Source organism: Lytechinus pictus, chromosome 7 (genome assembly GCF_037042905.1).
Source record: "Lytechinus pictus isolate F3 Inbred chromosome 7, Lp3.0, whole genome shotgun sequence".
Classification (NCBI taxonomy): domain Eukaryota; kingdom Metazoa; phylum Echinodermata; class Echinoidea; order Temnopleuroida; family Toxopneustidae; genus Lytechinus; species Lytechinus pictus.
The window spans coordinates 8,407,083-8,433,969 of NC_087251.1; the positions used below are offsets into that span (position 1 = coordinate 8,407,083).

The 26,887-nt window shown below is 35.9% G+C and overlaps 2 protein-coding genes across 2 annotated transcripts in view; both read right to left on the minus strand.

Annotated features, from left to right (window-relative positions):
• LOC129265551 (serine/threonine-protein phosphatase 2A 56 kDa regulatory subunit epsilon isoform-like) overlaps nucleotides 1-12,506 on the minus strand; it is a 50,182-nt gene extending 37,676 nt beyond the window's left edge. Inside the window, exons 1-2 of the mRNA XM_064101354.1 lie at nucleotides 12,501-12,506; nucleotides 2,897-3,027 (exon numbers count right to left, since the gene is read on the minus strand). Of these exons, the coding sequence (XP_063957424.1) occupies nucleotides 2,897-3,027; nucleotides 12,501-12,506 (137 nt within the window). The remainder of the gene's footprint in view (nucleotides 1-2,896; nucleotides 3,028-12,500) is intronic.
• A 2,558-nt stretch (nucleotides 12,507-15,064) lies between these two features.
• Nucleotides 15,065-21,250, minus strand: LOC129265031 (serine/threonine-protein phosphatase 2A 56 kDa regulatory subunit epsilon isoform-like; the record flags this gene model as incomplete). The annotated part of the gene is made up of 4 exons (XM_064101355.1): nucleotides 15,065-15,079; nucleotides 15,623-15,715; nucleotides 19,338-19,439; nucleotides 21,044-21,250. Coding segments are annotated over 4 exons (417 nt in total), but the record flags the coding sequence as incomplete, so codon positions are not given.
• Nucleotides 21,251-26,887: the final 5,637 nt, after the last annotated feature.

The window sequence follows — 26,887 nt, forward strand, 5'->3', positions numbered from 1 at the left end:
ATCTATTTTAAAACACACCATTGTCTGTCACGAATGCTACTCCTTTCCCCCCTTTCGAACCATTTTCCTTTAGTGGTCACCTTTCTGTGTTATCTGTTTATATGGAGTTCCATCTTGCATTTGTAACTTTCTTTAGCTAGAAATTGGGTTGCTTAATATGGTCCGACAATACTGACCCATACGCCATTTGCTGTATCTGCCTGCACAGACATTTTGCAATTACAAGTACAGTCCGACCTCTCTTATCCGGACACGTTGGGACCAGTACCAATCCGGATTAGGAATTTATCTGGATCTGGAAGACCCAATATTAAATACACGCAGCTGCCTCCCCAACGGCCGTAGCTACACGTAATCTATTGTAGTGGGCATACAGGCAGTATTCACTGCAGTGTCAGTGCAAATTTAGAGGCGGTATTTTTACGGAAATAAAATTGATCGATGTCCAAAACTCTTGGGTAATTTACCTACTAAAATGACTGAGGTATACATCGAGCATAGCTCAAAAGAAAGAGAATGACTCGATGAAACTAAGTTTTACAATTAGATCATCACAGCGGGTATCGCAGCTTCGCAATGTCAGCCATTGTTATACTAACTGTAGGCTCAAACATGATAGATGGCGCTATCCGTATTGAGGCCTAGCGCTAGCTAGCGAGACATGTGTTGTTTATTTCCCCGGGAAATAAAAAGAGAACGTGATGAAATGTTTGTCTAAGTTCTTTCGGTGATTTGGGTGAGATATTTTCATGAAAAATAATGTGGTTGTAGGTAGACTATATTGGAAAATATATGTAATCAAAGTGAGTTTGTGTAGGATTGAGTTTAGATTGAAATCTCATTTCCCCACGTACTATTGAATTAAAAAAAAAAATCTCGGCAAGTGTGCGTTAGGATAAGAGAGGTCGGACTGTATGGAGACTGACTTGACAATTTGTTTGCTTTGTTGAAACAGAGATCTGCAAAATTGACATAATGTTTGAGACAAATCTATTCAACAAGTATATATATTTATGATGGAAACTGAAATCCCAGCAAACGTTTTTTTTTTTTTTACAACACATTTCTATGGATACACACACATAACGTGTATGATCAATATCAAAGAACAGCTGCTTCTATCAATCAAATACATTTTTAACCAGAATATTGATCTGGATTTCAGTTTTACAGAGATATATATATCGTGGTTGCTACTGGCAACATTTCACTCCAAAACAATGAATGAATTTCACTTTTTGTGTTGTTCATTACCATGAGGATGGTCTATGATTCTACATGTACATGTATGAAAGTGATCCCTTTTGAAAAGCAGGTGGCTTATCAAGCTGATAAAGAATTAATTTGTCCATGTGCATGTAGGCTCGCATCGTTGTCCTATGCATGGTGAAGTTGGATTCAATATATTGAGGAGAAAATATAAATAAAACAGTACTCCCACCCTATCACAATGTCTTTTGTGGACATAAAATGGCAACACCAAGATAAACCAATACCATGCAGGGCATCATTTTACTCCTTAAAGCTCAAGTCCACCCCAGGAAAATGCTGACTTGAATAAATAGAGAAAAATTGAACTAGCATAGTGCTGAAAATTTCATCAAAATCGGATGTAAAATAAAAAAGTTATGACATTTCAAAGTTTCGCTTATTTTTAACAAAATAGTTATATGAACGAGCCAGTCACATCCAAATGAGAGAGTCGATGATGTCACTCACTCACTATTTCTTTTGTTTTTTATTGTTTGAATTATACAATATTTCATTTTTTATAGATTTGACAATAAAGACCAACTTGACTGAACCATATAGTATTAAACAATGCTAATTCCACATGTTCAGGGAGGAATCAATCGTTGTATCACTTGACAATGAGGAGAAAATGAGAATATTTCATATTTTAAATAATAAAATACAAAAGAAATAGTGAGTGGATGACATCATCAGTCTCCTCATTTGCATACCAGCCAGGATGTGCATATAACTGTTTTGTGAAATTAAGCGAAACTTTAAAATGTCATAACTTTCTTATTTTACATCCGATTTTGATGAAATTTTCAGTGTTTTGCTTATTGGATTTTTCTCTTTTTATTCAAATTAAATTTTTGTTGGGGTGGACTTGTCCTTTAAATAGCAATTCTGTTTGTAAGAAACAAACTTTCAACTATGTTCTGTACATGTACAGTCGTATGTTAAAAAAATTGCTGCACAAAAGAAATTTTGAGTAGTAGTCAAGAAGAAATGTGGAGCAAACTGATATGTTACCAGGAAAATTATTCCCTGCCATGGCAATACAGTTTATGCACCACTTCACTTCCAAGAGAAATGTGTGTACCAAGTCTCATGAGCACTAAGCATAAAACTGAGCAAAGAGTCTGGTCTGCAAGATTTTTTTTTTTTTGTGTGTGTGATGATGACTAATTGTGAACATGAATAATTTCAGTCTTTTGACAGTGAGTACATCATGTTTGAATTTATCGCTGAATTGAATTTTTCAATTGATTTATTTATTTGCTGTGTTGGTAAAGGCAACACAGGAGCACCCTGAAATATTCCTGAAGGTGTATTAAAGCTTCACCCAGAATCCAGTGTGATGGGTGCCAAGTCTCATTAGCAGTTGGTTAAAGCCGTGAAAGTAATTGATACACAAGATTCGCAATGGACTGTCTGACCGCCTGCTCAACCACCTACATGTAACATGCTGTTTCCTCCATGTACATACATGTCTCTTCAATTTTTGTTTGGATGAGGTACATTATAATTTTTAACATTTTAATAAAGTTGACTTCACTTCAGTTTCCATAATATATGTTATCCACTTTAGGGAACAAATTTTTAAGTTATTTAATTATCTTTTTCTTAAAGACAAAGAGTAAACTTGCATTTATCTTCTTACCTGAGGAATATGTGGTTGATCTGTTTTCTGATGAACGCCCTGAGGCCTAGAAACTTGCCATAGATTCGATGCAACACTGTCTTGAGGAAGTCTCTCTCCCTTGGATCTTCACTGTCAAAAAGTTCCAGCAGCTAAAGTGCAACAAATATGAAAATTCATGTTATACCTCACAGAGCAGTTGGTCACTACATGGAGTGTGTATGAAACTGTTAGGATTTAAGGTGTAAATGATATATACTTGAAAATCTATAGATGGCCAAGATACCGAACAAAATGAAAACGACCATAGTTTGTTTCTATTTGAAAGATAAATATTTAAAGATGCTATTTTCCGATATCTTTGTAGCTTTCTGAAATGTACACCTAATTATGAAATTTCTAAGGGTTTAAAACGGACCTTCAAAAAGAAAATAACTGACATTGATAAGAGAGAGAGAGGAGGCTTAATATAGCCTTAAAAAGCAAGATAAAATTTGAACAAAGTATCAACAGTTGGAAAAATATCTGTTACTACTAATCAATGACATGCAATACATATCTATGTCATTCCTAATTCATACATTTTCCTGTTAATTTTATATTCTAAATAAAACTATAAAGACCCCCACCCTTCAAATGTAAGACAATGTTATAAAATCATAAGTGGTATCTACATCACTACATCAATAGTAAGCTCAGTCAGAGTAGAAAGGAAGAATAAAATGACTAGATCAAGGTCAGCAGAAGTATTGCATACAAATGGCTTTGGGCATTAGATTTTCTAGCATGACATTTGGACTGAACAAACAAAATTGGCATTCAATAAACTGATGCCACACTACTAAAGAGAAATGTAACCGTCTTCATATGCCATTATATTCCTGTATTGTACTGACTGACATAGCCTGCAATATATACCAAATAGCAGTAACTACAAATACTGCATGCACACATACAATCTTCCATGGTCGTTCAGTTTTAATACAAGAAGCCATCTGTGCACTTTATAGGGAAACCTCAATATTTCTCATTCAATTCGTCTGAGATTATATTGACATAGCTGATAATGGGGGGTTCACCTAGACTTTGATCTCTGCTTATTTTGTGTGTTTGATATCTAGTTTATGATGGTACAGTCATTATGACAAATATTTGTATCCATAAACCAAGGCTCGACATTAGCAGTGGCCCGGTGGCCCGGGGCCACCAGAAATTCACCTCGGGCAACCATTATTGATAAAATGTTAAGTTTTGGTGGCCCGAATCGGGCAACCAATAATTTTCAATAAGTAGCGCAATTTTTCTCCCGATTTGCATGCATTTATCAACTTTCTACAGTTCAAATTGCAACCCAGTTCGTCATGCGCCTTTTTGTTGATCTACACACAAATACACACACACAAAGTTTGCATATTAGGCTACAGCTATAGCATACAGTAGCTATTATCCAGCCAGCCGTGCCGGCCGGCCGGCTGGCGTGAGCTTTGCATGAAGCCACTGCATACAGCTGTGCTCTAGATCTAGCTCAGCCTATTCAGACTCCGGGAGCTGCGATAAAAAATGTTGCTGCTAAGAAATCTTCCACAAAACTTTGAAAATCTGAGTCAAAGTCACATTTTACACCAATGAAATGACATTCTACAGTCTATATTACGAAAATTTGGTGTACCCTGATTATTTGCAAGCATTAAGAAGAGGAATTATGACCTCTCTTTTGACTACAAAAGACCGATTTCCAAATGAATTAATACACATCAAAACACATAGGCAAGTACATCACAGTCCCACGTGTGCATTTGTATGTATGTTGATACTTGGTTTCTTTCGAAGCTGTGTCTTTTCTAACCAAAAAATAAACAGTTTCTTTCTTTCTTGTTTATAAATGACTTCTTAAACCACTCTTGAGAAAGTAAATACTTTGGGAAGGCATTTCATTGATATGAAATGTGAATTTTTCCAACATTTTGGCAAATATAGGGAAGGACTTTTCTCACTTTTTTTCCAGATATAACTTTTGCCGTTTTCTTCTTATTTTTTTTTCTTTCATTTTTATTTACAGTGGTTAAACCATTTATACTCCTTCCCATTGAATATGCCTGATTAAAAAATATGTTTCTACTGAAAATAAAATAATACAAACTAAAGATATAAAAATAGAAATGTGTCATTCCCAGAAGGTAAGTGAAAATTATTTGCTTGGCTTTTAATTATATTCCAGTCAGAATAGACTGTTGCCACAGCCACTCTAGGCGACACCCCAATACTTACCCGTGCTAATAAACTGGGACTCCACTCACGCGCGTTTGGGCCTCCCTAGCTTAGAACTAAGCACTAATATCACCTTAAAAACTAAATCTACAAGGTATGTATAATCTATTTACAACTTTAATAATGTTTAATCGGTACTCACCGGTTCTTTTGTTGCATTTTCAGACCATTTCTCACAATTCTTCGTAAATATTTGCGGCAAATTTTGTCGCCATAGACAGCTTAGCATCCATCTTTATTGATAAATGGAGCGCCCTTTACGATAGTTGTTAATGCCGTGGAGAAATCGTTAGGCATTTTGGCCTGTGTTCAAGGCGTTCTTTCTGTTTTATTTTTTATATTGAAGATTGTGCATTTGTTGAATAGCGCCGTCTACGTCAGGTATGACATCGAGTGTATAAATACACTCTTCCAAAATAATTATGATTCCGACCTGGCGCTGTTTAACTTCAATCTCTTTCACCTAAATTAGCGATGAATGCTAGCATTATACAATATATATTATTAACGTCTGACGAAAAGAATAACCAACCGATCAGCTGACGAGAACGCGAATCACGTGATCTTCATATCAGCTTCGATCGCGAGTCAGAAGAGAAGAGCAGCTGCCCAGAAAATCAGGAAAAAGCCGTGAAAATGTAAGTTCCCCTTCATTTCTTTCATTTTTTGTTGTTGCTAACGATGCATTTACACTATAAAATTATAATTTAAATAAGAGAAAGGAATATAGCTTGTACTTGTGATATAATATATAAATATCCTGTTCTCAGAGATTTCTAACCAAAAATACTACTGATGTCGCCTATGGTCAATTCCAGCGTAACGGACATGACGTTCAGACAAATTTTTGTAATTCAAAGGTTTATACAGTAGAATTAGCAGTCTTTTGATAATTTTTACTGAGCTTATCAGACACCTTTAAGTATCAGTTACATACACATGAAATTTGAAATCGTTTCATTGAACAGTTGCGGAGAAATTGCACTCTTTGTGAGCGTAACGGACATGACACGAAATGGACGAAGCATTTTTACCTCCTATTGCTTATCAAAATTCCTGTGAATTCTTAGATTGCATGCACCTGACTTTGGTGTTAATTTAACCTTAAGATCAAGCTCTATCCATAAAATGGTGTTTAACAACAGTTTTGCAGTGCATTCTGTATTCGTAGCTCAAAATGTAGCGTAACGGACATGACACACGAAGCGTAACGGACATGACAGTTTCGTCCACTTTTTGTAAGGAAATATAATTATTTTATTACAAGATATGGTACAAGTCTAATTGTTTACATGTTAAGGCTAGAGGTTAGAGACACACATCATAACTGGTAATCTGTAATATCTCCTATTATTTTGCAATTTGAGAGGGGGTCTTTTCGTACAATATTTATAAAACAAAAAATATTTAGAAAAATTTCTTTTACACCAGTTAACAACAGATAATGAGTATTTTCCAGTTACTACCATCCGCCACACCTAATTAAAGGAGAAAAAGTTGTTTGAAAAGATTATTTTTTATTCATGGCTTACTATTTGATAATATACACTAGCGTAACGGACATGACACCCTTACGAAGTGAACTTCATCAGCACTTCTTAGTTTCAAAATGAAAGAAATATGAATAATGAATGTAATTATGTAACAGCAAAGTACCTTTACTAACATTCTTAAGAAAAATATGTAGATATTATTGGCAGGTATCATTAATTTAATAGCTATAGCCTACATGATAATTTTATATAGAATACAATGTTTATCGTACCACTACGGCACACTGAGAAGACCAAATCTTATTTTTTGTGAGAAGAAAACAGAATGTACCAGACCTGTATAAATCCAAGATGAACATATTATGAAATGAATTTCATGATAAAGAATATGTACTAGTATTAATGTCAGTTTTAAGATTAAAAAAAAATGATATTAAAAAGTATTTTAGAATTTAATAGCAGTACCTGGAAACAAGTCTTTCATTATCGATGATGTATGAGTTGAAAGGTAATCGGAATTTTTGTAAATCGCTTCTGAGATTTTTTTTCATTCAAAATAAATATCATCCTGAGTATAATCATCCTTTCATCAAATCTTGGATGTTCTAAATCTTACGATCTTGCTTGCTGACAAATGTGGTTGTATCTAATTTCGTTGCATTGTCCGCGCTGCTTGTGTACAAATGAAGATACATCATTCAAATCGTGATTATGGCTGACCAAAATACTATGATGACATAATTTATTGATCGCGCCACATTCCTTTCACAGCCCCTTTACTTTGTGATATTGCAAAGAAGTGCCACTGTAGATTCATGGATTCATAGTGCTACATCATGTATCACAGATATCTGAATACAAACTTGTTTTTAAATGTGAGCCCGTGCCATCACTGAAGAAGTAGAGGTTGGTGAAAGTCAGATACTTTGAAGCAATATCATCAATGATCTCATGAATTCACAAGTTGGAGTTTTATCATGCTCCAAACTGTCAGTGCAAACACCTAAGATAATCAATTGTATTGTTCAAACACAAATGATGCAGATTGTGATCTGAGTATGTTGCCAGAGCTAGCTGCATCTTATCCTAATATTATGTTGCATACCGTTAATTCTCAGAAAAATATACCAGAACAAGAGCTGAACTTTCATCATTCACCAACTTCTAAAAATAGCTTGAATGACATGCAGATTCTAGGAGTTATTGGGGAGTTATTACATCCAGCTATCCTCAAGCAATTGAGACTGACCTTAGTCTGTGACACTGAGCCTAATATTTTGTTTTTGTAAATGCTGCCTTTTGTCATATATAAGGCGTCATGTCCGTTACGCAAATTGTCATGTCCGTTACGCCATTTTTATGAAAATGAGAAGTGGTAAGGGAAGATGATTGCTACACATGGTAGGGGGTTTAATTCTAACATAGAATCTGAATCTGCAGTAACTTTAGACAAATTTCCTGTAAACTATGAAAACTTTAAGTGAAAAACGTAACGGACATGACACTGATAATGGTAAAGAAATCACACAAATCTGAAGACAGATTTCTCTAAAATTGATGAATGGCATAAAATCTAACGATGATTTTCTGTTGATTTAAACATTAATCAACTATTCAAAGTTAAAATAGACCTCTGGGACCTTGTTTGCTTTTAGTAGAGACAGGAAACATGAATTGTTTGAAAATAGCCACATTTTTTACATTTTGCAATTTACTATTTTTTTTTTTTGATGATGGAAAAAACTACAAAATTTTATCAATATTGCGATTTTTCTATTGAAAAATGGGACTTTATAGATTACTTTTTAAGAAAATTTGACTGCTTAAGTGAAATCTGAAACTTCATTTTTTCTCTAAAGTGAACATTTTCCATGGAATTGCCCCTATGAGGTCCATACATGTAATGTTGGACCTCATTGGTACTAGGAGTGGCCACAGCTGTTAAAAAATATTCGTAATGGCTTCTTAATTTTCCCCTTTTCCCTATGTTTATATTAATTTTGTTTTATTCATTTTTCTTTCACTTTCTTTTCTTTTTTTTCTCTCTAAATTTTTTCTTTTCTTTTTTTCCCTGTTTTTTGTTTTTTCTTTCTTCATTTTCTTTTTTGTTTTATTTCACTTATTTCTTTTATTATTTTTGTTTTCTTTTTGTAATATACTTTTTGAAAATTATTTTCATTTGTTTCCCCCTTTTATGCATTGTTCTAATTTTGCAGCATATTTTTCTGTGATTTTCTCCTGCTATAATATGCTGCAAAAGAGAAAACAGAAATCAACTGGATTTGGGGCCTGCATAATCTAGGTTTTAGGATTCAAAGAGGAAGAAATGAACAAGTGGAATGCCTCTGGCCGTCTCACCTGCATCACGCGATTCAATATAGCAGCAGTGCTGATTTTGAAAACTACTATAACTCGCACAAGATGTTCAGTGATACTTGGATACTCTTATTTCCACGTTTTATGAACTAGACCAATACACTTATAGAGATATGATGGCAATTCAACAAATACCCCCAACGTGGCCAAAGTTCTTTGACCTTACATGACCTTTGACCTTGATCATGTGACCTGAAACTCGCACAGGATGTTCAGTGATACTTGATTACTATTATGTCCAAGTTTTATGAACTAGACCAACACACTTTCAAATTTATGATGGTAATTCAACAGATACCCCCAATTCGGCCAAAGTTCATTGACCCTAAATGACCTTTGACCTTGGTCATGTGATGTGAAACTCATGCAGGATGTTCAGTGATACTTGATTAACCTTATGTATAAGTTTCATGAACTAGGTCCATATATTTTCTAAGTTATGATGACATTTCAAAAACTTAACCTTAGGTTAAGATTTTGATGTTGATTCCCCCAACATGGTCTAAGTTCATTGACCCTAAATGACCTTTGACCTTGGTCATGTGACATGAAACTCAGGCAGGATGTTCAGTAATACTTGATTAACCTTATGGCCAAGTTTCATGAACTAGGTCCATATACTTTCTAAGTTATGCTGTCATTTCAAAAACTTAACCTCAGGTTAAGATTTGGTGTTGACGCCGCCGCCGCCGCCGCCGCCGTCGGAAAAGCGGCGCCTATAGTCTCACTCTGCTATGCAGGTGAGACAAAAACCATTGTTTTGTACATCTATCTGAGTTTGCTATGCACTATTTATTTACTTTACCATCATGAGTGTGTGTCTATACGGAGATTTAAAAAAAAAGTCCACACAACCTGCGAACAATAAAATTCATTTATTCTCTTTCAATCATTTCATTTTTACAATGATAGAAACAATCTATATTTTACCACAAGCCAATTAGCAAAGTAAAATAACAGCAAACAAGGTTTACATACCGTAAGTAACGGTGTATTAACCGCACCCGTGTATAAACCGCACCCCCAACTTTGGACTATAAAAAAAAAAAAAAAAAAAAAAAAAAAAAAAAATCCTTCTCACATTTACATGCATGTTTGAGGTACGAAGAAACAAAAACTAAGTTAAAGATTTCAAAGTATTCAAAGAGATTACCAGTATGTAGAAATCTGCTGTTCTTGATCAATTCATCTACAAATGTTAGCAAGAAAGAAAGGTCCCGCCAATATTGGCAATTTACACACTCACTCACCTCACAGTCACAGTGTACACACACACAGCACTGCCTTTCTTGTACATGTACCGGTACGTACATTTCAAACTTCGATACGGTACCACTACCAGTACATCTTTTCAAATTGTGATCTGTGTCTTTCACATTTCTTGCATCACAACCTCACAATCACTTTCAGAATTTGTCTAGCATTCGATGTCTTAGCATGAATTTTGGATACGGGATTACAGGAAGGTTCAAGAAACAAAGAAATTGGTATTTTTTCCAGTTGTTTGACGGCTTCGTGCCGTCTCTCTAGATCTTGTGCGTGGTGCACGGTGTACATGGTATCTTATGAAAAGCAAACGGGAAAGAAAAAAATAAGCTGGCTCGAAACGGGACTTTTGAGGGGTATAATTAAATGAATAGCGCCAGCTTAAGTCGCACTAAAACCACAATACAACGCAAGCTAGCTCTTGGCTCTCGCGCGCTCAGCTGTGACAAATTATTACCGAGAATGCTTGGCGTCTCTTTGAACTTAGCCAGGGAACTCCGCTGCTTTGAATCGAGAATAAAGTCGAAATTAGTGTCATGAAGGTGGGTGCATTTGTTACGACAGTATTTGATCATAAGATCATAATAATCGCTACCCATTACCCGCGGCTCATACCCCTCTAAACGACATTGCACTGGGCGGCTACGCCCGGCCACTCGATGCGTTGTGAACTGGCAGACTTCTTACATGTTCGGGAGGGGTTACGCGGGCGGGCTCAGACCCGTCACCGTGTATAAACCGCACCCCCGACTTTTGCTTATATCCCGCCGAGAAAAAGGTGCGGTTAATACACCGTTACTTACGGTACAAGATGATAAAGTGAAAGTAACTTAGTGGTAGTGGCTGCAGAATTAATATTTCAGAAGTTTGTTTTATTAATTTTTAATGTGTTTCTTTATATTTTTCGGGCCACCAAACTTTAATATCGGGCCACGAAAAAAAATTTATTTGATGGTTTTGGTGGCCCGAACGGGCCACCACCAAAAAAAGTTAATGTGGAGCCTTGCATAAACGCAGAAACAATGTATGCACACAAGTAATTTCCACTCTCCTCAGCACTACACATTTATGAAAAGCTTATGCATGCCATTTTTTATTCTACATTGACAACATAAACTAGCATGTATCATGTGTCCATCCACCCAGTAAGCTTGTGCTTGGCTCTTGTGTTTGTTAACAAGCAGGTTTGATTATCATAATGTCTAAAATCAATGGTAAGGGTTTAAAATCAGGGTATTAGGAAAGACGCCACCTTCTCTCTTGACCAAATGGTGAAATAATCAAAACCTCATAACGACATGCTGTGTTTGTCAACATATTCAGTCCACAAGGTTTTTGATACAACCATCATAAGCATTGAATGGTTTTGCAAAGTAGGGGAGATTGGGGTTAGTTGGAACGCGGGGTAAGTTGAAACATTGTAAGTTTCTTTAATACCTATAAATGGCTTTATGCAATACTGCCCTCTGTTTATTGCCATTAGCATCAGCCATCTACCATATTACAGACAACACATGTGAAACAAGCCTGGTGAAGTAAGAAAAGTATGTTTGTTTTTTCACCTTCTGAGTAATTCTTTTTTTTCTTTCAGAAATGTTTTATCTCAGAAGTTTATAGATCAAGTTGGCCAGTTTGGGGGTATAATAGACACTTGTACCAAGCTACAAAAAATAAGGTTATTAATATATTATGCCATGGTAAAATCCCTTTTTATAAATGCTTATAAATGTCACATGGGCCTCTGGGGTTAGTTGACACAAAATTGAAAGGGCTATTTGGAACAACAAATGTATTGGTTTGAAATCTTATCTGCAATATATGTAATAGTAATTAGTTGCCAAATTAATTACCCAATGTATTTTTGTTTACATGCTAGGTGCATTTTTGGGTAAGGTACCACACGTTTGTATCTCATGTTTGACAACAATGTTCATTAGTTCTTAGCATAATTTACCTTTTCATTTATTCAGTTCTGACCTTTAATTTTTATTGTATAGTATAGTCCAGCCCTGGTTTAGTTAAATAGTACTGTTAAATAGTACAGTTAATGGTGTTTGTTCCTATAATCATCCCCAACTTTGCCCCTACCTAATGAGTAATGAGATTTTGGCATCATACATTTGTCATGAAAGCCACTATTTATATTTCATACAGTGTCAGCCCCCATTTCCATTTTACTACTGAGTTACAGTAAACAAGTGGAATGCCTCTGGCCGTCTCACCTTCATCACGCGATTCAATATAGCAGCAGTGCTGATTTTGAAAACTACTATAACTCGCACAAGATGTTCAGTGATACTTGGTTACTCTTATTTCCACGTTTTATGAACTAGACCAATACACTTATAGAGATATGATGGCAATTCAACAAATACCCCCAACGTGGCCAAAGTTCTTTGACCTTACATGACCTTTGACCTTGATCATGTGACCTGAAACTCGCACAGGATGTTCAGTGATACTTGATTACTCTTATGTCCAAGTTTTATGAACTAGACCAACACACTTTCAAATTTATGGCTGTAATTCAACAAATACCCCAATTTGGCCAAAGTTCATTGACCCTAAATGACCTTTGACCTTGATCATGTGACCTGAAACTTGCACAGGATGTTCAATAATACTTGATTACTATTATGTCCAAGTTTCATGAATCAGATCCATAAACTTTCAAAGTTATGATGGTAATTCAACAGATACTCCCAATTCGGCCAAAGTTCATTGACCCTAAATGACCTTTGACCTTGGTCATGTGATGTGAAACTCATGCAGGATGTTCAGTGATACTTGATTAACCTTATGTATAAGTTTCATGAACTAGGTCCATATATTTTCTAAGTTATGATGACATTTCAAAAACTTAACCTTAGGTTAAGATTTTGATGTTGATTCCCCCAACATGGTCTAAGTTCATTGACCCTAAATGACCTTTGACCTTGGTCATGTGACATGAAACTCAGGCAGGATGTTCAGTAATACTTGATTAACCTTATGGCCAAGTTTCATGAACTAGGTCCATATACTTTCTAAGTTATGCTGTCATTTCAAAAACTTAACCTCAGGTTAAGATTTGGTGTTGACGCCGCCGTCGCCGTCGCCGCCGTCGGAAAAGCGGCGCCTATAGTCTCACTCTGCTATGCAGGTGAGACAAAAACAAGTGGAATGCCTCTGGCCTTCTCACCTGCATCACGCGATTCAATATAGCAGCAGTGCTGATTTTGAAAACTACTATAACTCGCACAAGATGTTCAGTGATACTTGGTTACTCGTATTTCCACGTTTTATGAACTAGACCAATACACTTATAGAGATATGATGGCAATTCAACAAATACCCCCAACGTGGCCAAAGTTCTTTGACCTTACATGACCTTTGACCTTGATCATGTGACCTGAAACTCGCACAGGATGTTCAGTGATACTTGATTACTCTCATGTCCAAGTTTTATGAACTAGACCAACACACTTTCAAATTTATGGCTGTAATTCAACAAATACCCCAATTTGGCCAAAGTTCATTGACCCTAAATGACCTTTGACCTTGATCATGTGACCTGAAACTTGCACAGGATATTCAGTAATACTTGATTACTATTATGTCGAAGTTTCATGAATCAGATCCATAAACTTTCAAAGTTATGATGGTAATTCAACAGATACCCCCAATTCGGCCAAAGTTCATTGACCCTAAATGACCTTTGACCTTGGTCATGTGACGTGAAACTCATGCAGGATGTTCAGTGATACTTGATTAACCTTATGTATAAGTTTCATGAACTAGGCCCATATATTTTCTAAGTTATGATGACATTTCAAAAACTTAACCTTAGGTTCAGATTTTGATGTTGATTCCCCCAACATGGTCTAAGTTCATTGACCCTAAATGACCTTTGACCTTGATCATGTGATATGAAACTCAGGCAGGATGTTCAGTAATACTTGATTAACCTTATGGCCAAGTTTCATGAACTAGGTCCATATACTTTCTAAGTTATGCTGTCATTTCAAAAACTTAACCTCAGGTTAAGATTTGGTGTTGACGCCGCCGCCGCCGCCGTCGGAAAAGCGGCGCCTATAGTCTCACTCTGCTATGCAGGTGAGACAAAAACTACATTGTATAAATAATTATCTGAATAATGTCATGTACATGTAAATTTTATGCAGAAGTACTTGAAATTGCTGATACACTTAATTGCTTGTAAAATCAAATGCACACAAACATGCAGAATTCTACTACACAGTCGGCGTGCCTGAGTGGCTGTATATCATGTGTAATAGAAAACATAAAGTTCAACAAATCAGGATACACACCTTCAATATTTTGAACTTGAAAAATAAGCAAAGAAGCTAAAACCATAAGTAGTTTTTGTACCGGTTTAATTCTTAATTGACCACGCAGTATTCCAACTTACCCCATACCATGTTCCAACTTACCCCGTATGGGGTAAGTTGGAACACTTGAGATGGTCTTGTTCAAGGTGGATTTTTTTCAGAAACCATCATAGATTTAAAGAATTTTATGGGGTACATTTGTAGCCCTTTAGACATATGCTTTAAGCTGATATATTGATTGTTTCTTGAATAAAATCTATTTGCATTTTACAGCCATTTTTGTCAAAAATGTTCCATATAACCCAAATCTCCCCTATTGGAAAAATTAATTCTGCCATTCAATTCAAGTTATTTGTATTTATTTCAATAAAAAACACAAAATATATAAAACATGAAACAATCAAGATGTAATCTGATGATAAATTTGGATCCTAAAATGAAAGCTAAAAAACTTGTTAAACATAGTCCCCCTAAAATAAAAATAAAAAACATAACAAAAATTGCATTTGACAGAACTTGTGTGCTTCACCTTAAATACTGGGGGTAGCCATCATAACCATGCAAATTATACGACCCATTGAATGGGCTTGGAAAATGGAATGAAATACATATATCCCGTATCAGGCCCCGGTACTCAAGCCTGTAGTACCCTTTCCTATATGGTAGTACCTAGGCTGCTTGTTTTATATGTAGTTCTTACTTCTTAAATGTAATACATCAATAAGTGAAATTTTCAAAATAAACTTGAATATTTGAGATTGCAGTTTGCCACAAATGGCATGATGTGGTGTGGTGCCCCCCCCCCCCCCTAAGCATGTGCTTTTTCATTTGCTTTTTTATTTTCCATTTTTAATTAGTTATTCATTCTGGCCACCTACATCTAGAGTTGTTATACTTCTCTATTGCTAATTACTTCATCTTAAAATATGTTTTATTCAAAGTGGGTTTCATTTCTATACCAGAAACAAAAACACTAAAAGAATGATTTTGAAATAAATAAACTTATGTCTTACATGCATCACAAATTTCTGATCGATGTACTTCTTGGCTATGCTGGGTTGGAATTCTGGCGACTCTAAAAATCTCAGGAAGAATTCGTATACAATCTGTGAGAAAGAATGAAAATAAAATAAAGGTTATAAGGAAAGAATGTACACATGACCGATAATACTAAGCAATGACAGTTTAAAGTGGCATATGTATTTATTAATAATAATAATATATGGGCTTTGTAATGCGCCAAATCCATTTGGCAGAGTGCCCAAGGCGCATAACACAATTGAACACAATATAGAAATTTATAATGTAGGATCATAATTCAAATTAGTAGCATGGTGATTTCATTATTGTTTATTGATCATGATGCAAGATTCACTCACAATGCACAGTGGTTTGGAATCAAACAGTACCCTGTGCATTTCACAAGAATAATTTTATGTCCAGTCCATTTTCCAATCACTCAAACTGTAATCTGAGGATGTACTTTACTAAGTTTAAACATGGAGTGCATTGAACTTTGAACTTTAGTTTATGGCAAAGCAATCACTGCAATGCCTCTACAGAAACATTTTCAATATATCACACTACCCCTAAAGGAGAATTTTCATAGATTAAACATCAAAACAGAGAATACAGAATGAGGCTAAAAGTGCATTGCCCCATCTTGTGATGTGATTTAAAGGGAGATATTCTAGTAGGATGCAAGTGTTGGATGACTGGACTAAGCTTAGTCTGGACACCTTTAATTAAAAAAGCCTTGACACAGACTATCGGCTCATTTTAAGAAATGAAAGTTTCAATTTTAATTTGTGTTATCTTCTTGTCTAAAGTGTATCATTGTATGTATCCTGTTTACTGTTTATGAGCATATGAATACTTGCCATCAAAGTTGCTGTGAAAAGAAGTCTCTGTGTCATTGCATAAAACTTTCCGCTTTTTCTGGGGGGTATTTTTAATTACATATATATGTATTTTTTCAATGATGTTATGATTTCTTGTAAATATTATATTATGTTTGATTTGTTTTTTTTTCACTTTGACTCAATAAAACATAAATACAAAAAAAAGAAAGCCTTGTTTTGTGTTTGAGATTTACAAAATAAATGCAGAAAAAATCATAGATAAGTTAGGAATAGTTATTCTTAGAATTTTATCACATTAATTTTACATGATTTTTTTTAATGAAATAATACTGCTTACAATATTCTTGCTATTGCTCGTTTCCAATTATCAACCTGCCCTGAGTTCAGAATGAAACCAAACTGAAATGATCATGGCAAATCGAGAAATTAACTACTGGAAAAAAATTGCAATCTTTACATTACAATAAAAAAAGTAAATTTGGGATCTTACGGGAAGTTATTAAAAGAAATTAAAATTGGTTTTAATACATGCAGAAAAATGAATAACACAAAATGCAGGTTGTGTGAAAATAGCAAAATACATACTTGATAAACTTGTATTGGATCAGATAAAAGTCAATGAATGACAGTGACACGATAACTTAACTTTTTGTTGTTGCCACTTTAGTGCTGTTATCGGTAAGAAAATTCTGTCGATATATTGCTAAAAATATCTTACCGATATCATAATCAATACACATTTTTTATGCATTGATTAGCCATGCCACAATACTCGCATTGGTCAAAATTTGTATCTGCCACTGTACCAAGAATGCTTTAAAATCCATGTTCATCGAATGTAAATAATTACATAACATCTTTTAACAAACATATTTAGCATAAATACATCCTCACCTTTCACGGTATTAGCATTATTTCAGGGTTGGATGAAGTTTTATTGATAATTTTGTTGCTTTTTGGACATCATTCTGAGCAGTCAACGACTTTCGCCTATCCGCCATTTTGATATATTGCTGTACATCTTCGAACGTAGAGGGCAGCAACACACGGCCATGTGCTGCCTTCTACGTTAGTTGGTATTTGGTTTTATTTTGTCACTAAAATTGAGCTTGCGTTTGTGAATTTTTCGATACGATCGAATGGAGTCGAGTGCAGTCACGATGTTTGGATTGTCATGGTTAAAATAGCTAAGTGAGATCGTATTTTGTGGCTAGGGAGTATTCATGTTTTGTTGAGATTTTAGAGCAATTTCTGTTGCTGTTCTGTGCATTTTGAGGAAAAATATGTTTTCCGTGGTTTTCCATTTGAAAAGCCACTTTCAAAAGGCAGTTTCCACGAATGCCATCCGTTTCCCACAATCACTGTCATGTCCCTAAATAATAGCGGGTATTATCGACAACAAAAGAAAGGTTATCGATATCGCTGAGTGGCAAAAAGGTGCTTCACTGAGTGCCTTTGCACATCAGCAAATCTGTAATTTGATAATCCATAATCATAACAATTTCATGATTTTGTGATTATTTTGGGAAAAAATATTTTTCATATGAGACTGTTCACTTCACTCTGATTCAGAGTTTGATCGGGAAGGTGCCAGTGCGGCTGCAACTGAAAACCAATCAGCTGCTGCCTGCCACTCCGACAGGCCCGGCCACCAGCTACATTATGTATGATGACTTTGTGTGTATGGTGTACATAGATCTAAGAAAATGGCACAAACTGGCTTGCAATTTAAAATGGAAAGTTTTTAACGTGCGTTTTTTTTTTCTTCTGTAATTTTGCTTGTGAAATATTGGAAAACTTTACAAAAAAATTTCATTTCAATGTGAGAATTTTGCTTGCCCGATTCGGGCAAGTAGTTTTTGTCTTTATTTCAAAACACAAACATTTTTGTAAGTGTTTATTTATGTGTATTTATAAGTGTTTATGTATGTATTTCATATTATAATATAGTGCCAGTGGAGTACAAAATTCTGTTTTTTTAATATGGACCAATAAATGAATCTGAATCTGAATTTACTTGCTGTAGGCAATCAGGCAAGAACTTATGACGCACCCTGATAAGAATAACATGTGAAAATATAAAATTTTGATTTTGTGATAAAATGCCATTTCTTGAAAAACTGACTACAGTTTTACCTGTATGCATTCAATATATCACCAATCAAACCACTTCATACACTCTTTCATGACAAAAATATATTAAGTTATCATAAACTATTCTATTCATACTTTACATGCCGTATGCAGCAGCTGCTTTGCAGAGGTCAGAGGTCTTTTGTTTTTAAGTGAATTTTATCCAGTCATTCATCATTATTTTCTCATTTTCTGAATTTCTCAAAGTCAACTTGATGTATAGATGTGTACCTCTTGTGTAAATTATCTGATATGTGAATTTCAATGTGTCAAGTTTGTTATGTGCCATGTTCTGGGGGGAGAGGGGGGTTAGTAGCCAACTCTTAATTTATTCATAATCAATTACCAATATCAAAAATGCAACTCAAAAATCAAATATCAAAATAAGCAATACTTGTAATAATTAATGTTGTAAACAAAGTCTAGCAGATTTTATGGAGGTTTCCATCAACACACTATTTTGATGTATGCATATGCTTGCCCTGGAAACAAAAAAATAGAGACAATAAACTTTTTAGTCAATTGGGGACATAATGTGTACCATGTTACTGTTGAACAGGTTTACAAACATCCTACTACCAAAGTCTGTATTTCTTTTCAGAGCTATAACATTGAGCTTTAAAATTGAATAGTGTTTCAATATACACTATGCATTGCAAATACCTAGCAATACATTTTTTTTTATTATTAAAAGATAATGATATCATATAACCATTATTTCATTCTTATGTACCTGTAAATGGGGCCATGATGCTTCTAGTGTTGGTTCATCTTCTTCCGGATCGAAATCTGAGTTTTCACTGGGCGGCAATGTTCTGAAGATATTACATGAGATCTAAAAATAAACATAATACACAATAAAATACATTAAATGCCAGTATAAAGAGACCTATAAGAATTTAACTCATTTTCAGTGATAGCGAAATATACTTTCATAATCTTTGGTATATCCTGAAGGATTGGCTTTTCACATTTTGTTGATTACAATACGGTTAGGTGATTTTTGACAGAACTACCATTCAAAATAGGTGTATAGTGTACATGTATTGTACATAATGTAATACAATACTGAAAACGAGGAAGTCATAGTCCAAAATGTGCACAGGGAACCATTTATGGGTCTTAAAAAAACATTTGAAAAATGCTACTCTAGAGGCATGAACAAATGTTAATACAAGTAGCTCATGACAGGCTTTAATGAATTCAACTAAAACTTTAACATGTTGCACCCAGGACAAATGAAAGTGTGCAATAATAATCATACTTTACTCAAGGATCGTCATACATGAGCCTCATATATTTAGAAAAGGAAATGAGTCTCTTTACAAATTTAGTTCATCTTTATCATTCTTTAGTTGATAACAATGATGACACAAAATAAATGAACTATTTAGGAATTCTCGCAAATTGAAATTGTACTACATTCTGTTTGAGCAATTTCTGACCTATACATGTATATATGAAAAATGTTAATTTATTTGATTTGTGTCCAAGTACACAGTTTAAAATAGGTTTTGATTGTGAATGGTACCATGTCATAGTAAGCATACCAGACTTAGTGGGAGGCTTTTTTGAGCAAACATTTTAGTGTACATGTACCTGTATGTGTAGTACATGTATATTGAGCAACTGTCAGAGCAATTTTAGTTCAAATTTCGACACAACAATTCTAGAAGCCTTAAATCCTTATTATTGTAATAACGCCTTAATTTATTCAAAGAGATGGTGATCGTAAGAATGCCTTACAAACAGAGATTCGTACAGCACACTTACAAACGACTCTTGGCATTTGTAAAGCACTAACAAGGGACCCGTAAGGGGCGGTAAGGCATAGGTACACAATTTGTACAACTGTTGAGTAATATCTTTATACAAATCAACTTGAGAGTGCCTTCAGTTTCACATACAACCATCTTATGACAGCAGGCGGGTGTTTCATAAAGCTGTTCGTAAAGTTATGAACGTTTTTACGCACGACTGGAACCTGTTCTTAGGTCATAACTCAATTACATCATAGGGATATCGCATAGCACAAGAAAGGATCACCAGTTGTGCGTAAAGTCATTCGTATCTTACGAACAGCTTTATGAAACATCCACCAGAAATTGTAAGACAGCCGCAAGTCTGACGAAAGAATAACTAAAGGCATTCTTACAAAACATACAAATTCTAGGGCCACTGTATTACGGAAAATCATTTTGTTTCTTAAGGTCTTGACATGTTCTGAAGAAGGTCGTAAGAATCTATGCCCCATCTGCAAATCTCTACGTACTAGAGAATTTGTATGAACCGTGAGATTCGTATGGACCTATGAACCTGTGACTATAGTTTAATGGGCAAAAGCTACACATACAGTAATATACATGAGCATCTTGAACATGCTCAATTTATTAGTCATTAAGATGTATCTACAGTTGAATGATTTAGGCTCATACATACCATTTGAATGCACTCTGGATACAGGGGTTCTGTGAGGACTCCCCTCCCAGTAGTGATGTAATCAACTAGCTCATTGAGACTTGCTCTTTTGATTTCTTTGCCTCTGAGCTCAGATACAGCATCCATAAAGTCAAACACCATGCAGCACTGTTCTAGCTTCTTGACAACCAATTCTTGCTGTTCTGGAGGGGGTGTGTCTGTAACAAGAGATCAGAGAAAAATATAAAATACAGAATAAGATGTAACCATAATAACACATACATTACATTTACATACATGCGTATTGATGTACACTGTCAACAAATTGATACGAGAGTTACTATTAAAAGGGGAAATGGCAAATGCACTTAAATGATTTGAGAGATTCCTTCAACTGCCATTGTTATAGTACTTCCCGACTCTGTAGCACTTTTCCGAAAATCTATATGTAACATCCTAGAACATATCATTAAATGCATATCACCAACAGATTTAAACAATCATGATCTGTCACATTAACTGTATTTCTACTCCAGACGTTCACACTTTGCATACTTGTAGAACGAAGAATGCAACTGATCACAAGACGAGCTTGACCATATCATACAATACCATGCCTGCCAAAGTATAACTGATGTTATAGATGGCAGTTTGCAGTATGCTATGTGCCTGGGAAAGGGCAACACCTCAAGCATGTCCTCTTAATAATACAGTTTCTAAATCAGGGCACACTGATGAAAGTCAATTTCACTGAGGGAATTAGCAGGTGGTAGTCTGATCACTTGGAAGATATTTGCAGAGATGACTTAATCTGGCTATTCTCTCCAAGTGCCACCTCGCCAGTAATGAACTTTTTAACACACATGTATTGGCTCATCTAAACATCACAGCATTATTGTAGTTAACTGTAGTTAACATGCCTTTTGGGATAAGTTCCTGAAGTTACGAGCATGCGCAGTATAGTCTGATAAGCAAGCAAGGCGCAAGATTCAAAATCACTAGCTCAGCAGCCACCCACGACGCCCGCACCCAACTACACGCTGAGCTAAAAGTTCCTGTAAATTGCTTTCACATTGCCAAAATACCTGCGAAAAGTTATCCTAATTTTGACAAGTACCTACTATTTAGTGGGTATTTTCTTTCGGGGAGATTACGCGTAATTTGCTTTCACATTGCCAATATTACCTGGTATTTTCTGATCGGGGTAAATTTCCCGATCAGAAAATACCTGGAACTGACGAACTTCGAGGGGGTCTGAAACCACCTACTATGACCTTGAACTTGGACCTTTTGACCTCAAAATCAATAGACTTCCTGGAATCCATGCTAGTATCATACACACCAAACTATATGAGCCTAGGTTAAGCTAAACTGAAGTAATCACGTTTACAAGGACTGCAGAAGGGTAAGATGGAAACATGTCACTGTGACCTTTGAACTCAAAATCTATAGGCTTCATGGAATCCATGCTAGTATAATACGTACCAAATTATATGAGCTTCGGTTCAGTTAAACTGAAGTTATCGCATTTACAAGGAAAAGTTAACGGACGGACACCAAACGTGATACCATGATACATGTCCGTCCCGTGCGATGGGCGGATCACTCTGCTTCGCAGGTGAGACAAAAAAGTAAAATACTTGTGTTAAAGCGGCCTGCCATTGACAAATCATGGGGAAATTGAATCAATACGAAATTTGCAAAAGGCCTATTGACTTGCATAATATAATCCGTCCATCATGCATGACAGCACGTCGGACTAATGCGATAAAGGTTCGGACAGCACAAATTTGACCTAACTCGTGATCGTTATTTACTTCTGATTGTCGCAGTTCTAGTTTCCAACATTCCCAATTCCTAGACTCTTAGCAGGTCTCTTGATTGCTAAACCAAAATAAATATCCTCTGTGAAAATACATGTTCCAAAGTGAAAACAGTGTACTTCTCGCTCCATGGTTAGTCTACTAACTATTGCTCTCCTACATTAGACATCCCGGACATGCCAGCGTCTATTACATAACACCCCCAGGCATGCAGTCGAAAGACTCTAATCCCTTCTCTGTTCTTAGATTGGCCTTGATTTCCCCATGATTTGTCAATGGAAGGTCGCTTTAAAGGAGAATGAAACCCCGGAGGGGGGGGGCACTTGACCAAAAAAGTAGTGGGTATGTGCCGCGGGCGAGACAAAAAACGGGGGCCTTGGAGCAGGCTTATTGTAAAAAGGAGGGTCCTCAGAGCGGGCTTCGGAACGACAATTGTTTGTGAAAACGGGGTCCTTGGAACGGGTCGCCTGCGTGTGATTGCGTATTCATCCCTATGGAACGGGCATATGTGCATGCAGCTAGCCCGGCGGCACAGGCCCCAGGTGCGCTAACGCAGATGCGATGGTCAGACAGCGCTCTGCGGCGGCCGCTTTTCACCAAAATTGCGGCTCATTAAAATTGTAGCAGATCAATACGGCTGCTGGAACGTCGTAACGGAAATATGCGAAGCTTTGGAGCGGATTTCTTTTTTCTCTATAAGACAAAAATGCTATGCCTTGGAACGGAAATTTGAGTGTAAAAATGGGGGTCCCCTCCGCGGCACATACCCACCATGCATTATATACTGAGTGCCCCCCCCCCCCCGGGAATGAAACCCAAGATTTAATATTAAATATCATTGATAAGTACATGAAAATCAAAATGAATCCACTTATACCCCAATCTGATTTTCTAGTATTGAGTACTACCTCTTTAAAGTTGGGCTCCTTCAGGTTCGAAGTCTCTGAATGGAGATCGACACTGTTGCGGGGTTCGTTCAAAATTGGGACGTCAGCGACGAACAACTGCTCTCGGTAGTACCGGTACTTCCATATGCATAATGCATAGCTAGTTATCCGGGCTGAAACCGCCCCCAAGTTCGCATAATAAAGATACTTTTTTTTACCAGAAATAAATAAAATATACATATAAAATACTTGAAAATATTAAAAAGTTATTTAAATAATTTTATGGTTTAAAAACACAAATTGATGAGTTTTGATAAAAAAATTTACACATTTATTTACGATATCCAAATTGGCAAATTTGACAAAGCTAACTTTGTGTACGTACTGTAAGGACAGTCATATACCCTGAACCGAGTGATCGTGTTATATGTTGGAAGTTTGATTATTTATCCTGATTGAATATCGGGAAATTGTTGATTGTGCTATATTTCTATATATCTAACGTTGTTTATTATTGGTTACCGTCGATTTTAAATAAAACAAAACTTATCGCGGACGTTTTTATTGAAATGGAAAGCCCGAGAGCCTACGACTTCGAGCCACAATACTCGGCCGAAGAAATCGCTCAACGAGCACAGCTAGAGCATGTAGAGGCATGTCGGTGCATGGTCAGCAGCAGCAGCTATCCATTTTTTTTTAGAGAGAGATTTCTGGCTTCTTCTGCGGATCGTGAATTCGGTAAAAGCTAGCTGCATTTTGTCTCCTTTTCAGCCATACGCCTGGCAGTATACCATCCTGATCAGCATTGGCCCATGTGTTTTACGCTAGCAATCACAGGCGCGAGCCGGGTCGGACACCGAGTTGTTCGTCGCTGACGTCACAACCCCCACGGAGATATGGGGAGTATGAGCAAAATGGCGACCTCCACGGGTCTTTCGAATATCAAAATATTGATAACTTTGACTTGGCATATCATGGGAAATAGGAAACCGTTCTGCCTCATTTTAATTTTATTTTAATTAGTGAAATGTAATCGGCTTATGTCCAGATAATAAATCTATCCTTTCATTTTCCTTTAAGATAGACTGAGAGTTAGGTGCACAATGCTTTTAAGAAATATTACCAATAATTTTTTTTTCTACTACAGTTCTATATTGGTACTTCATGTTACAGCTACCTGTATGTATTTTGAAATACTGCAGCTTTCCTATAGATAGAACTAGTGGCAGCTATTGGAGATACATACTTGTACAACCAGGGTTATGCTTGTTTGAGAACTGATCATGCACTTGTTACAGGTGAACAATGACAGCACTCGATTTATGCTGGTATTTGACTTGGTAGTATGGTACAGACATGTATCTAGCATGACATGGTCATAAAACTAATGCATTCATACATGAAGAAGTATTCACTGTGCATGTTAGGCCATGAAACAGTGCAAAAGAACTAAATATCGTGCCACCAAAACATATTATAAGATTGGCATGCGTAAATAAAAAATCCAATAACAGACACAAATACAAGTACATGTGTAACTATGGCTGGTTTGAACTTTGTGAATATATTAGAGTGAATTCATTTCCTGGTTCGAGCAAATAAACTAAGGTTAATTTGGAATATCTACAGTAGACATGTACATGTACATACACAAAAGGCTACATGTAGGCTGACCAATACCAGCATTTCACTGGTCATACTGCCCAGTATGTACATAGGTATGGCGCGCCATTTGTCCCATAAAAGCGATAAACTCAGTTTATCACCGATTAACTCGGTTTTTCTATCAAACAAGTCGAACGCCTCTGGCAGTCTTGCCTGCATTACGCAATGCGATGTGCAGCAGTGCTGACTTTGAAAACAGCTCTTGAACAATTATTCACAAAAGAAAACACTCATATGATTATAAAATACTATGTCCATTGACCTTTGACCATGATCACGTGACCTAAGATGTGTGCAAAACAATCATTCATACTTGATTACCCTTGTGTCCAGGATAGTAATTAAAAAAAACAAGACGTTTTTTATTGTTTAAAAACTTTTTTTTTCAACGAATTATGCAATTTCTGTCAATCAATTAAACCATACAGTATGATTTAAGCTCTTAATGATTTAAATACATTTTTGGAGTAAGAGATGACTACAATTTTTTTACTGAATTTCCAATAGAAAAGTTAATATTACCCCCAAATTACTAAATCATGGAAATTGAATGCTTAAACAAGTGGAATGCCTCTGGCAGTCTCACCTGCATCACGCAATTCAATATAGCAGCAGTGCTGACTTTGAAAACTACTATAAAATAATTATTTACAAAAAACACCATTCATATAATGATACAATACTACATTTTGACATTTGACCTTGATCATGTGACCTAAAATTTGTCAGTGATACTCGATTACCCCTATATCCACATTTTATACACTATATCTATAAACTTTGAGAGTTATGACAGCAATGTAATAATACCCCCACATGGCCAAAGTCCATTGACCTTTGACCTTGGTCATGTGACCTGAAACTCGGACGGGATGTTCAGAGATACTTGATTACTCTCATGTCCAAGTTTCATGAATCAGATCCATAAACTTTCAAAGTTATGATGGTATTTCAACAGATACCCCCCCCCCCACAAAGCCAAGGTTAATTGACCTTTGACCTTGGTCATGTGACCTGAAATTAGCACAGGATGTTCAGTGATACTTGATTATTCTTACGTCCAACTTTTATGAACTAGACCAATAAACACTATCAAAGTTATGATGGTGATTCAACAAACACCCCTAACTTGGCCAAAGTTCATTGACCTTACATGACCTTTGACCTTGATCATGTGACCTGAAACTCCCACAGGATGTTCAGTGATACTTGATTACTCTTATGTGATGTCCAAGTTTCATGAATCAGATCCATAAACTTTCAAAGTCATGATGGTAATTCAACAGATACCCCCGTTATGGTTAAGTTCATTGACCTTTGACCTTCATCATGTGACCTGAAATTCGCACAGGATGTTCAGTGATACTTGATTACTCTCATGTCTAATTTTTAAGAACTAGACCAGTAAACTTTCAAAGTTATGATGGTAATTCAACAAATACCCCCAACTTGGCCAAAGTTCACTGACCTTAAATGACCTTTGACCTTAA